We start from the raw sequence: 14,421 nt of genomic DNA, 5'->3' as shown, positions 1-14,421 counted from the left end.
CTGGTGAATAAAACTCAAAATATCATGACCAAATATATTAAGATGCGAGGTCTGCAAGGTAACTTTACAATTTTTATTCGAATTTTAAACAATTAACGCTACAAATTTGAATTTCGAATTTTAATCAAGCTCACTGACCAGCAATTTCGGAACTAATAGCTAGTTTGTTACTGCACGACACCTTGCACTTTGTGACTATGCGCTGAAACTTGGCACAGTTGATTCTTAGCTGGTCATGAGCAGATACAGACCGGGAGACCTCGAGAGCCACGTCTCATTTAGTGGGGGGAGGGGGGGAAGTTCGACGCCGCCGCGCTTCACTTGGAGCAACATTTCTCTAAAACTGTACCTATTAGGGCATGTGATATATCATTTTCGGTTAAATTAAGGATAAGGAATTTTTTTTTGGAACCAAAACAATGCACTTTCTAACAAAAAAAAAGCATAAAGTAGAAAAGACTAAAAAACGTATTTTTGATTTTTTCATAATTACCATTTTTTTTTAAGTGTAGCAGGAATCTGAAAACAAAAAATACAGTCGTAAAGCTACACTTATTACGTTTAAGAAAATATATAGTTTATTATACAAAACTCTTGATAAATGGGAGATAAAAAATAATATTAAGCGTGGGTCAGAGTGATCTCAATACAAAATATTATGAATGTGGGAAAGTTACTTATAATTTGTTCTACAATCGTTTATTTTTCTTGTTTTTCGTAAATAACTCGTAAACGGTAGCCCACAGCAAAAAAATATGTTTTACGTAAATAATCTGTTTCAGATTTCTTATAAAATAAGTACTACTGTTTTTCGGTACCATCAATATTGAAAAAAATATTGAAGGGAGAAAATAAATACTTAGGTCCCCTTTTTTAGTCATTCGTAAATAACTCGTAAACGAAGGCCAATAGCAAAAATTTTTAGTACATGAATAATTTAAATAAAATTTCCTACAAAAAAGGTCATTCGAACTTTTTCGCTAGGATCAATATTAAAAACGATATTAAAGAGAGAAAATAAATTCTAAGGTCCCCTTTTTAAATATTGATCCTAGCGAAAAAGTTTGAATAACCTTTTTTGTAGGAAATTTTATGCTAATTATTCTTGTGTTAAAATATTTTTTGCTATTGGACATCCTTTACGAGTTATTTACGAATGACTAAAAAAGAGGACCTTAGTATTTATTTTCTCCCTTCAATATTTTTTTTAATATTGACCTTAGCGAAAAAAAGGAGCACTTATTTTATAAGAAATCTGAAACAGATTATTTACGTAAAAGATATTTTTTTGCTGTGGGCTACCGTTTACGAGTTATTTACGAAAAACAAGAAAAATAAACGATTGTAGAACAAATTATAAGTAACTTTCCCACATTCATAATATTTTGTATTGAGATCACTCTGACCCACGCTTAATATTATTTTTTATCTCCCATTTATCAACAGTTTTGTATATTAAACTATATATTTTCTTAAACGTAATAAGTGTAGCTTTACGACTGTATTTTTTGTTTTCAGATTCCTGCTACACTTTAAAAAAAATTGGTAATTATGAAAAAATCAAAAATACGTTTTTTAGTCTTTTCTACTTTATGCTTTTTTTTTGTTAGAAAGTGCATTGTTTTTGTTCCAAAACTAGATTCCTCATCCTTAATTTATCCGAAAATGATATATTACATTCCCTAATAGGTATAGTTTTAGAGAAATGTTGCTCCAAGTGAAGCGCGGCAGCGTCGAACTTTCCCCCTCCCCCCTCACTAAATGAGAGGTGGCTCTCGACGGCTCCCGGTCTGTATCTGCTCAAGACCAGCTAAGAATCAACTGTGCCAAGTTTCAGCGCATAGTCTCAAAGTGCAAGGTCCCCATACAACGGTGTGCAGTAACAAAGCAGCTATAAAGTTTTTCAATAGAAAGGAGGATGGGTCAATTTTATTATACATAGTGCTGAAGATATTTTGGACTAGTCATTGAGTTTTCACTTCTGCCGGCACTCCCGGAGTGCAACCCGTTGTTTTTTTTTTAATGTACGGGTCAAATCTTGCAAGTTAAATTTGACCCACTTCCCGACTTCCATGAAGCTGAAATTTTGCATATAAGTATATGTAAGTCGGGTGACAATGCAATATTACAGTACCGCCGAGCTGATCCGATGATGGAGGCCATAGGAACTCTGTGATGAAACAACACAACCTAATTGTGTTTGGGGTTTTTCAGAATAGGGTATTATACTGTATTTAAAATAAATTATTTTACACCATGCATGAAATAAAGCACCAGATAATTATTAGAAAAACACAGATAGGAGTTATTTTTAAACACAAGTTCTATTTAATAAATCGGATAGAAATATAAAAAGTAGGTGAGTTGACCGTGACGTCACGATGTAATGTTTCATATAGATTCCATATTAGCAAATCGTTTTGGCAGTTCTAAAAAAGTAACTGATTTGACTAGTAGGAAAATACCCTATTGTCTCGATGGGTATTAGTTGTCTGTGGAATGACAAGTACAGTCAGCGATAAAAGCTGGAGAAGCTGACGGCTGTTGGCGTCACTGGCAAGACTCCGATGACGTCCACAGCCGTCCTTGGCGGTGAAAGGGTTAACAACTCTTACCTGTACACATTTGAACTGTTCCATGCTGTGTCGTTCCTTGGCGTGTGCTTGTAATTCTTCCTCTGTCGACAACGTCTCGCCACACACCAGACAGGGCCTGCCAACGTTAAACGAGGCTTAGGGGCTGTCCATAAATTACGTAATCGTTTTTTGACGATTTGACCCCCCCCCCCCACCCTAAAATCATGCTTCGGATGACGCCGTTTCCTCCTACGGCATGCTACCATCATCCGATGTCCAGACCCCCCCTCCCCCCTAATTTGAAATGAGGTAATTGAATAGCCCCTACACTAATTAAAACCAAAATATTACTTTTCTAATCCGCGAAAAGATAACGTGCTAGTCAATCAGTGCTAACCCGTTATACTTACTTGCGTATTTTTACATGCAATTAATGCTCCCACCCTCCCACCGCAAATATAAATACGCAATAGTAGATTGTTAACCAAGGGTTGAAAGGCACCCATTTCTGTCGAGGTAGTTTGGCGCTCGAACGCAGTGAGAGCGCCAATAGTCCGAGACGGAAATGGTGCCTTTCACCCGAGTTAAACACTCTACTTTTCATATCGAATGCGAGGAAACCAAACAAGACAAGGCAATTTCGCAAAATCAGCAATTGAAGTACCTAATAGACCTACGGCCATGATTTTTTTCATTAGGACTTACTTGCAATCGGAGACTTTACAAGTGTAAAGATTAATAACCCCTAGCGAAAATCATTTATATTGCAATATTTACGAAAATACACATTTTTTAACAACCTGCAGTAATTTTAAAATGGTTTGTACATTATAGTATGAAAATCAGCGGGATTGCATCTTACTTTTTAATTTTATACTTTTTCGTTCTAAAAGCCGCAACAGGCTACCGGACCGCACCGCGACCTTGGTGCACCGCACCACGTAATAACATAATAAAAGTATTTTAAATATTAAATAACTATTTCATTAATAATATAACAAAATTTTTATCTTGTATTTTATTTTATTTTCATGAATATAGTGCTAAATAACTTTAAAAACCAATTTAATATCGTACAAAGGTTTAACTGTGGCTGTATAAGATTTTGCCTTTGCTAATTTACGCAAGTGTAAGGTTTAAAAAAATATTTTTGGTGTATTCCTGTTGGTTCCCGCCTTACGAAATCGAGTAAATAGAATTCAACGAAAGAAACAAGAAAAATTTGTTTCTAACAATTTACTTACATCATTTTTTATAAAAAAAGGATCAACGTGGGATTAGTAAAATTAAACAATTACCAATTGTTCCAAGCGAGGAAATAAAGACACTATTTTTCCATTTTGTTTCCACCCAGTTGTTCGTGGGACGGGGACGCAGAGGAGTACACTACTTTTCTGCGCTAGAGCATAAACGTATCACTTTCTGCGCACCTTTTAGAACAACAACCACCCACTTTCAGAGCATGAGATATGAAAATAAATATAACAAACCACCACCAAAAGTACAATACTCGACACGTGTTTCGCCTCTCTACGAGGCATCCTCCGGAGATGTTGACGGTCTGACGTCCAGCAACGGCCGTTACCGCGCGTCATCATCTTTTCGCGGATTAGCAAAGTTATATTTTGGTTTTAATAGCTTGAGTCGAGCCCGGAAATCAAAGAGGCAACTTCTTATGAGATGTTTGTCAGTAAACTCAAAAAATATTTAATTGATAAAGCCTTTTATAGTGTTGATGAATTTTATGGACATAGATTACATGATTATTTTAAGAATTTATTTTGTGGGTATTAATATTGTGTAATATTTTTTCTTTAAATTAATTGACGTGTGTGTTGTTTAGGTTTAATTAGTTTTAGATGTGTGTGTGTTTTTATTTTTTGTATCTTATTGACATGTACGTTTACACCGTATTAAACGAATTGAATTGAATTGAATTAATTAGCGCAAAGTAACGCCTGATTCTATTCACTATTTGAAAGAGGCTTAGACTAGCAAGAACTTGCATGCAATATGGAATATTACGTGAAACTCAGCATAGAGGGCGCCACTTCCACAATCCGTCACAATCTAAGGGTCTACCGCAAACGAGAGAGTCGAAATTTTGTTATCTAACCTCTCTATCACTCTTGCATATTAGAGCGATAAAGAGGCAGATAGCTGAGTTTCGATTTTCGTGTTTCCCGGCCCTTTGTAAACAAACCGCCTTGATGTATCATATTTTATTATCTGTCAAAAGTTATCAAAAACGGCACTGTAATAGGGTATTTGACTGTATTTGCTCGGAAAATAAATGATTGTACACCATGCATGAAATAAAACATCTGAAGATTAATAGTATAACGTAGACAGCAGTTATTTTTAGACACAATTTCTATTTTAACACCCGTATAAAACTATAAAGAGTAGGTGGTTTGATTGTGACGTCACATGCTAGTGTTCAATATATTCCATAGTAGCAAAATCGTTTTGACATTTCGAAAATAGAAACTGATTTGACTAGAAGAAAAGACATATATAACTCCGCATAAGATGAATAAAGTCTAAGGAAATAACGTGCCTCGGAAATCAAGAAAAAATCATTCTCGGATAGATGGCGCCACACCTTTGGCCTATGCTCGGCTAGATGGCATTGACGACACCGTTTCATATTTAACAATTTTAACACATAGGTATCAGTGAAAGAACATGGGTCAAATTGAAATAAAAATAATAAAATCATTTATCCATATATATGTATACATTTTTTTGATAGTTATAAACATTATCATTTTGACTTTTGAGGTTTAATCGTGTGTCGATAGATGGCAGTAAATTTACGGTGACTACAAAATTTGCTATGACAGGACCCCTCTATACTATCTCTTCTCTTTGCTAGTAATCAAATAACTTTGAATACCCTATATTAGTAGGGATATACCTGGCATGTGGGTCGCAGGGGGTGTGTCTGGTCAACGCCTCCGCGCTCTCGAACTGCGCGCCGCACTCCGCGCAGCGAGACTCCGCCTTCACCACTGTCACCTGACACATGAAACATAGGGTCAGATACAAGATCGGTGACCGGTTTTTAGTGGCCGACAGTGTAAGACGAAATGGGGTTGACCGGTCGAAGTATTTAACAGATGGCGCCAGCATAGCTTGCCTTGTCAATCCCTAGAATTGTCCCAAAAAAATATTTTTTAATGGAATGATATGCCCTGGATGCCAGCCCTTTAAGCCAAATCTCAAAGAAAAAGGGGCCAGCTATGATGGCGCCATCTATGCAAACCTTTGACAGTTGCCAACCCCATTGACGCAATTTAGCGAAAAGGATCCATCTATTTGTCATTTAAATGAATGACTTATCGTTTTGATAGAAAGTCTAAATTCTATTGACAGATTTTTGTGGATCCTTTTTCCTAAATAACCTACAAATCTGCGAACGAAGGTTTCCCTTTCAGCTTGGGCAAAAATGCTTTACCAGTAGGTAGGTACATTAATTGTGCAACCCTCACTATCACTCTAAGCATTAACTTTAAAATTATAATACAAATTATATTGAACGGTGCCTTTTCAAACATAATACATCAATGTCGAAATCTTGTTGCATCATGCTTTCATGCTCAACTAAGAGCTTTACATGGCGACCCTGCCAGGTGCCAATTACCTGATGCGCTCGTGACTTGTGTTGTAGTAACCCCAGTCGTCCCACGAACGTGGCGAGACGTACGTTCGCGACACGTCGCATGCCACATTCATGGCGAGATGCTGGAGACGCACGTGCGACAAGTATGTCGAGCTAACTCCCTCGCATGGCGACCCTACCTGGTGTGCTCTTGACTTGTGTTGTAACAGTCCCAGTCGTCCCACGAACGTCTCGCCGCACACGTCGCATGCCACATTCAAGGCGGTATGCTGGAGAGGCACGTATGTCGAGCTAACTCCCTCACATGGCGACCCTACCTGGTGTGCTCGTGACTTGTGTTGCAACAGTCCCAGTCGTCCCACGAACGTCTCGCCGCACACGTCGCATGCCACATTCATCGCAGGATGCTGAAGACGCACGTGCGACAAGTATGTTGAACTCTTGCTACAGAAATAAGTTGTTTATTTAATTGTTTTTACAAGCTTTTATTTAATTTGCAATGTAGAGTTAGACCAAGAAAAGTCTGCAGAGATTTGGACAGCACACGCAGTGCCAGTGTTATTTATACGTCATAATTTCGTAGTAGTTTGACGTTTAAAATAACACCTGCACTGCGTGTGCTGTCAGAATCTCTGCAGACTTTTCTTGGTCTAACTCTATGTATGTACGAGTCAAATCTTGGAAGCGAAATTAGTACCACTTCCCATTATTCGATTGGTCTGAAACTTCACATACTTGGGTAAGTTGGATGTAGGCTTGTGTCGGACATGAACGAAGAACTGTTAAGAATGAAATCCTATAAAGGACCGAAAGGAACTAAATCTTTTTGCACGCTCTTAATCTGTCTTTCAGTCCTTTAGTTCAGTGGGATTGGTGAGCGCTTGACATGAATGAAACAGATAATAGACTGAACGAAATGGTTCACAATGACGCTGGCACGAGTGCGAACAAGATAAAAGAGTGAAAAACAGTCCTAAACCTGAAAAGTATGAAGGAAAATCAAATAATTATTTTTATTGTGTTAAGCTTTTAAATGTTTAACCGTCATATAGTATCGTACAACTTGAATCGTAATTTCAGTAGCCAAAGATTTAAAAAATCTACTGTAAAATCGATTCATATTCATTGCAACTCTCAACGACCGAACTGAACTAAAGGAACTAAAAGACCGAACTAGTTTGTTTGACCGATTGACCGAGAGCGGAGCGCTCTCTGTAGTGACCGAGCAGGCACAAGCCTAGTTGGATGACAATGCAATATTATGTAACCATCGAGCTGATCTGATGATGGACACCGAAGGTGGCTAATGGCTTTAGGAACTTTAGGGGTAGCAATGGCTCTCTAAAATTTCTATTTTTTTCTGTCCCCCTATGAAGAAAGCTTGCCCACCACTCAACTAGACCAGGAGAACCAGGTATCTTCTGAAACTAGGTAATACATTCGGTAAAGACACACTGAAAGAAAACGAACTAAAGGACGTCGAACTTAAAGATGTCCTTCTGTTCTGAAGGAAAACAAGAAGATTTGAGGAGAATGGTGTGGGAATGCCGCCGGGACAGTAACCTGCAGCTCCGACTCTAGGGAACTGGGCTGAATGAACGCGACACGTGATCGACAGCCCGCCTGGTTTCGGCCAGACGTCCCAACACTACATCTAAATCTACTCAACTAGACACTCACGTAAAGCTGGCCCCGCAGTGCTTGCAGACGTGGATCTTGCCAGAGTGCCACTCGAAATGCTTCTTCGCTTGATACCTGCAACAAAAAAGTGGCAATTTTTTTAAATGAATGTGAATAGTTGTGGAGATCAAGGGGAGAGGCCTTTGCCCAGCAGTGGGACACTATAACAGGCTAAGAAAAAAGAATGCTAATTTATTAAGAAGCAAGCAGTGATCCTGTTGACAATATAAATAATAAGTAACCTGTTCCTAGATACGAAGCTGCACTCCTTGCAGAGGAACTTGAGCCGGTGCAGGTCCTGGTGCTCCTGCCGACGAGACTGCCGCTTGAACCTCACCAGGCAGATCTCGCACGCGTGCGCGCCCGTGCTCTATTACAAGACAGGCACAATACAGTATGAGATATATAATAACCAACCTGTTCCTAGATACGAAGCTGCACTCCTTGCAGAGGAACTTGAGCCGGTGCAGGTCCTGGTGCTCCTGCCGACGAGATTGCCGCTTGAACCGCACCAGGCAGATCTCGCACGCGTGCGCGCCCATGCTCTATTACAAGACAGGCACAATACAGTATGAGATATATAATAACCAACCTGTTCCTAGATACGAAGCTGCACTCCTTGCAGAGGAACTTGAGCCGGTGCAGGTCCTGGTGCTCCTGCCGACGAGATTGCCGCTTGAACCTCACCAGGCAGATCTCGCACGCGTGCGCGCCCATGCTCTATTACAAGACAGGCACAATACAGTATGAGATATATAATAACCAACCTGTTCCTAGATACGAAGCTGCACTCCTTGCAGAGGAACTTGAGCCGGTGCAGGTCCTGGTGCTCCTGCCGACGAGACTGCCGCTTGAACCTCACCAGGCAGATCTCGCACGCGTGGGCTCCCATGCTCTATGAAGAACACGCACAATACAGTTAAATAAATAAAGGAATTAATATAGGCCTTAATTTGACATTTAACAATTAAAACTTTGACATTATTTGTTGAACACTTGTATGTAAATAGTTGACATTTATTATTGGGATGATGACAATTCATTTCAATCTCATGAGCTACACCGGCACTCACGTTAAATATTTGTATGCCTAAAGCAGGCCACTGACGAGCCTTCCAAATGGATGCCGTTACAATGGATTCATCCAAATCGACGGCATCCTAATATTAAACATTGTACGTTTTTGACATTCACGGACCGATTTTGGATTGCAGCCACGCTATTTGGATTGTTGGAAGGCTCGTCAGTGGCCTGCTTCATATGGCCAAAAGTGGAGCACTTAATTATATGTATGTAACACCTGTTTCGTCAAGTCCGTGCTGCTCTTCGGCTGTGAGACGTGGAGAGTGACAAAGGGGCTGACACACAAGCTACAAGTGTTTGTCAATAAGTCCCTACGGTCGATCCTCCGCATATTCTGGCCGAAGACAATAAGAAATGAGGATTTGTGGAGTATGTGCCGACAATCCCCCTTCGTCCAAGAAGTAGCGCTGCGGAAGTGAAGATGGATCGGACATACCCTTCGAAGAGGAGCTGCGAACAGCGCCACAAAACAAAACCACGAGCCAGATGGTCGGACGACATTAGAAAGACGGCAGGGCCGACCTGGCATAGAACCGCCGCATACAGAACAACATGGAAATCCATGAAAGAGGCATATCGCTGCCCCAATATTACAGGGTTCTATGTTACATTTTCAAGGTAGTTAAATTCTACTTAATGTCACTATGACAATGTTCAAATTTCAGTTCGATAAAAGTGAAACAGAACCCGGTAATATTGGGGCAGCGATATGTTCAGCAGTGGACGCAAATATGCTGAGAAGAGAAGAGAACACCTGTTTGTAACACTACCTGCTTTTCGACAAATAAATGGATTGATTGATTGAAGACTGACGACCCCCATACAATAGTTCTTGGTAAAGAATGCACGGTAATTGCTGTAAAATACGGCTATTAACATACATTCTGATCAAAAACATGGAATATGGCAGCAGTTCTATTGCCGTCCTATTCATTTTCCCCTCATCATCATCATAACTTAAGAACTTTCCTCTTGTCGGTGGAGTAATCGCCAATCATTTCTTTCTTGTGCCAGTCTTTTAATTTCCCTCTTATGCTGCATTATTTTTTATTTCTCTGAGATAAGTAATTCAAAGTTTCCCTTATTCTCTTGTCTTTTCAATCCTGCCTTCCAGGATGTTTAGGAAAAAGTTGTCATGCCTTATCAGGTGTACTACCATCACTTTTGCGCAATTATTTGTTAGATTTTATCTTCAAGCGCGTTAATAGGGTATTTGACTGTATTAAAAATAAATTATTTCACGCCATGCATGAAATAAGGCACCAGATAATTATTAGAAAAACATAGATAGCAGTTATTTTTAAACACAAGGTGTATTTAATAAATGGGATAGAAATATAAAAAGTAGGTGAGTTGACTGTGACGTCACTGTGTAATGTTTCATATAAATTCCATATTAGCAAATCGTTTGGATAGTTCTAAAAAAGAAACTGATTTGACTAGTAGGAGAATACCCTATTTAAGACTCCGTACATGACAACCCCATTCGATGGGAACAACACTGGATTGATTGATAAGCTTCCTTACCGGGCTGTGTCGTATCTTGTGGTTGTTGTAGGCATCGTTGGCCATGAACCCCTTCCCGCACTCCTCGCACTTGTACGCCGCGTACTGGTAGTTGGCGCTCTGCTTGCGCGCCCGAATCTCCTCTAGTTGTTGCTCCTGAAACATCACAATTATTAGAGACTAGCTTCAACTCCCGACTTTGTCTGCATGGAAAATTATAATATAATATGTAACTATCATATGTCTTTCCTCGGACCCTAAACTATCTTTCTTTATACCAAATTTCATTTCAATCATTTCAGTTTTAGCATGAAGAAGTAAGACTAAGAGAAAGTTACTTTCGCATTTACAATATGGCCTAAGTACTTGAAAAAAAAACCCGCCAAGTGCGAGTCGTACTCGCGCACGAAGGGTTCCGTAACATTACGCAAAAAACGCCCCTCTTAAATATTTATTTTATTCTGTTTTTAGTATTTATTGTTATAGCGGCAACAGAAATACATCATCTGTGAAAATTTCAACTGCCTAGCTATCAAGATTCATGAGATACAGCCTGGTGAAAGACAGACAGACAGACAGCGGAGTCTTAGTAATAGGGTCCCGTTTTTACCCTTTGGGTACGGAACCCTAAGTGGTTCAGGGAGAAGTGAAGAGCTGCCATAGGAAAAATTAGCAATCGGAGTCACGATCCTCAGCAGTGAGGGACCGACTTAGAAGAAGAAGACGGAACCCTAAAAACATCTTTTTAATCTTACCTTTGTTAAAGCAATAATTTCAACACTATAACTACTTTCAAACTTGGCAAAATCGAAATCCGGCAAATAATCATTATCTGACGTCCTCTTCTTTATCTTCTTCTTAACTCTCTTCTCTTCTGTATTTGTTTTTTTCTTCTTTCCCTTTCTAACTTTTACATCTCTCACCGGATTGGTGGCAACAAATATCTGTTCTGTATTATCATCACTGAAATCTCCATTGTCTATGCCTTCATCTATTTTATCTTTGATTTCATATTCTATTTTCAAATCGTCAGACTCTGGGATGAAATTGTCTATGTCTGACTCTTCTTTTTTCACATCCACTTCAAGAATATCTCTATAGTCTGTTGTTTCGACTCTTGTTTGTGTTAGGTAAATAAGCTGGTGAGATTGGTGGTCTATGGTTCTGATATAGTCTGTGGTTAGCTGAAACATTGGTAGGTATAAAAATAATTGGATATTATAGTTTGTCAAAGGACTGTCTCATTTCAATCATAGACAGAGAGAATCATACTATCTTTGTCTTATACTAGTAAGAGCACCCAAAACAAAAGGATGAGTATAGTTTTCCTGGTTCTTACTGACTGACAAATTGGTTTGACCAACTACATTTTTAGGACTTAAAAATTACTTTTTACATTTAATGCAGTGCTCAGTTTGACAAAGTGAAAATAAAGTGACCTACAGCCTTATTATTATTGTAGAGAAATAAAATAAAGTAAGTGTTACCTCAATTTGCAAAGGTACTGCCCTAAGGCACTGTTGTGCGCGGAGGCTCCGGGCCCTGAATACTCTGCATTTGAGCAGAGCGCTGCGGCAGTAGCAGCACAGGTGCTGCGGCAACCCGTCTGATAAGAGCACCTACAAATGACATAAACATTCTCCTATGTATCCACTAAAATTTAACTATTATTTTTAATGATCTACTATATTTTCTTAATAACTTTCAATAAAACATTGCTTTATCATTTGATGAGTCTATCAACATCGCTTTAATTTAAGATTATTTACTTAATTTAAGTATAGAATAAATTTATAAGTGGAAAAATTACTGTCTTGGGTAATTTTTCCACTTTTAAATTTATTCTAAGCTTAATAGCATCGTTCGCAGGCGTTTCTGCTTGTTAAAAATTAAAATTAATTCAGGTAATTATTGACTTATATAACAAATATTAAAAGTAATATTATAGAAATTTACAGACTATAGATCGTTTTTTTTAGCATTAGAAAGAACTTGAAAGAAGGTAAGCGATCTTGACATGTATTTTAATTGAAAAACACTTTTTAAAAATCAGTAACTATTACTTATGAAAGCAGAAGAATATAAATGATCGTATTAGATTCATAATTGTTACATATTTGCCGTAACTTATTTTTTAAATGTGTTTTTCAATTAAAAGACACATCAAGATTGTTTACCTTATTTCTAATGCTAAAAAAAACGAACTATAGGGTCGATAGGTACCCGGATAAATGTGCCTAGCACGCTGCTGGCGTTGCCTCTTTGAACAGCCAGCGAAATATGCTGGACTAAAATTAATTAATTACTTAATTACCAATATTTATGTAAATAATATGTACAAAATTTTATTGACTGTAAAATTTTAAAAAGAGGTATCTCCAACATGTTGAGATTGCAAATCACAAATATTGTATTTAACTAGAAGGTAACACTTACGGGACTCCCTGTGATATGAGCAAAAGATTCTGCGAGTTTGTTTTCGTATATATTAAACAATTTAATATCGGTCGCTAAGCAAGCTCGGCAGCTTAGCAGCTTTAACGAAGGATTAGAGGTTTCTTCTTTAATTGTATTCATGTTGCAAGCTTAGTATCACGTCGCATGTATAAAGAACTGTACGCAAAACTAGGAAATTGGTGTTTATTTCTTGTTTTTGCAACAAAATGCGATAATTCTTGAGTAAGCGGACAGTGATTGATGTATTTCTGAACTGTCAAACGACAGCAGTTCGGATACAATCACCAAGCGACAGGGAAATTGTTTGGGAAGTTGTTCATAATCCATTTTAGTAGAATATTATTTTCTTACAATGGCAACATTAAATTTAAACGTCAATATATCATAGCTGCTAATTTCCTTAATTTTCTTTATATTTTGTTCATATAAATACAAACAATAGTCTTTACAAACATATATTAAAGCTTCTTTTAGAAAATAATTTCTGTAGTATGGCATAAAAAATAAGTAAATTGGCAATATACATAATATGCACAGTGTTGCCAGATGGTCACAAAAGTCACATTTTTCGTGACTTTTCGCCTTCTGGTGTGACATGTGCGTGACTTACGATCTTGAGGCAATTTTTGTGACTTTTTAAGCTAGTCGAATTTTGGACAAGTTTAGTTCTGCAATTTGTATTATTTAGGAACGCGGTGAACGCACCCAAGTTGACACTTGCACTGACACCTTGACGTTACATCCACCATCATGTTTATTATAATAGTCGTGGCAAGGTGAGACTTGTTACCTTGACATGACGGTGTCATTTAGTTTGATAGTAGTAGTTATTTTTTTAGTGTATGATTCATTTCTTTTAGCCTCATATCACGAATATCTGTACGAATAGCATTAAAATTACTTCGGACAAAAGTTTTGCCCAAAATGTTCTACAAATTTGGTTATGTTCATTTTTACTCTGCGATCAAAACTTTAGGAGCCACAGGCTGTTAAAGTTAAATAAGAGATGAAAAATAGACGGTTTAAGAAAACGTCGTTTTTTCGTAATTGTTCATCATAAATAAATAAATAATAGTTTAGGATAAGCAAGCTAAGCGACCTGCTGATATAATATAAAAAAAAACCGTCGGGCAATGCTCAGTGTAGGGTTCCGTAGTTACCCGTCCGTCAAAATAGACTATTTGCAAAAACTCAAAAACTGCTACACCGATTAGGTTCGCTATATTTTTCCTTAAAAGTCTTTACTAAGTTTTACTTTCACGATTTTTTAAATATTTTTTGGACCCATGGTTAAAATGCTAGGGGAACTAAAGTGGAAAACACAACTTTTTTCCTTTCAGATCGATTATTTCCGAAAATATTAAGTTGATCAAAAATGCTCCTTAAAGACCCTTATTCATTTTAAAAGACCTATCCAAGACACGCTACACTATAGGGTTAAAGCGAAAAAAAAAATTCATCCCCACTTAATGTAGGGGAGTAAGGGGAGTCACC

At 37.9% G+C, this 14,421-nt stretch overlaps 1 protein-coding gene across 1 annotated transcript in view; it reads right to left on the bottom strand.

Moving 5' to 3' along the window:
* The window catches only part of LOC134802069 (zinc finger protein 271-like), a 30,659-nt gene extending 17,508 nt beyond the window's left edge, over positions 1-13,151 (bottom strand). Inside the window, exons 1-9 of the mRNA XM_063774662.1 lie at positions 12,907-13,151; positions 11,958-12,089; positions 11,226-11,654; positions 10,492-10,626; positions 8,299-8,426; positions 7,882-7,956; positions 6,381-6,645; positions 5,497-5,582; positions 2,616-2,712 (exon numbers count right to left, since the gene is read on the bottom strand). Coding sequence (XP_063630732.1) covers positions 2,616-2,712; positions 5,497-5,582; positions 6,381-6,645; positions 7,882-7,956; positions 8,299-8,426; positions 10,492-10,626; positions 11,226-11,654; positions 11,958-12,089; positions 12,907-13,047 — 1,488 coding nt within the window. The 5' untranslated portion in view covers positions 13,048-13,151. The remainder of the gene's footprint in view (positions 1-2,615; positions 2,713-5,496; positions 5,583-6,380; positions 6,646-7,881; positions 7,957-8,298; positions 8,427-10,491; positions 10,627-11,225; positions 11,655-11,957; positions 12,090-12,906) is intronic.
* Between the last annotated feature and the right edge of the window lie 1,270 nt (positions 13,152-14,421).

Source organism: Cydia splendana, chromosome 24, assembly GCF_910591565.1.
Source record: "Cydia splendana chromosome 24, ilCydSple1.2, whole genome shotgun sequence".
In the NCBI taxonomy this organism is placed as follows: Eukaryota; Metazoa; Arthropoda; class Insecta; order Lepidoptera; family Tortricidae; genus Cydia; species Cydia splendana.
The sequence above is the reverse complement of the archived record's forward strand: the minus strand, read 5'-3'. Positions and strand labels throughout refer to the sequence as shown.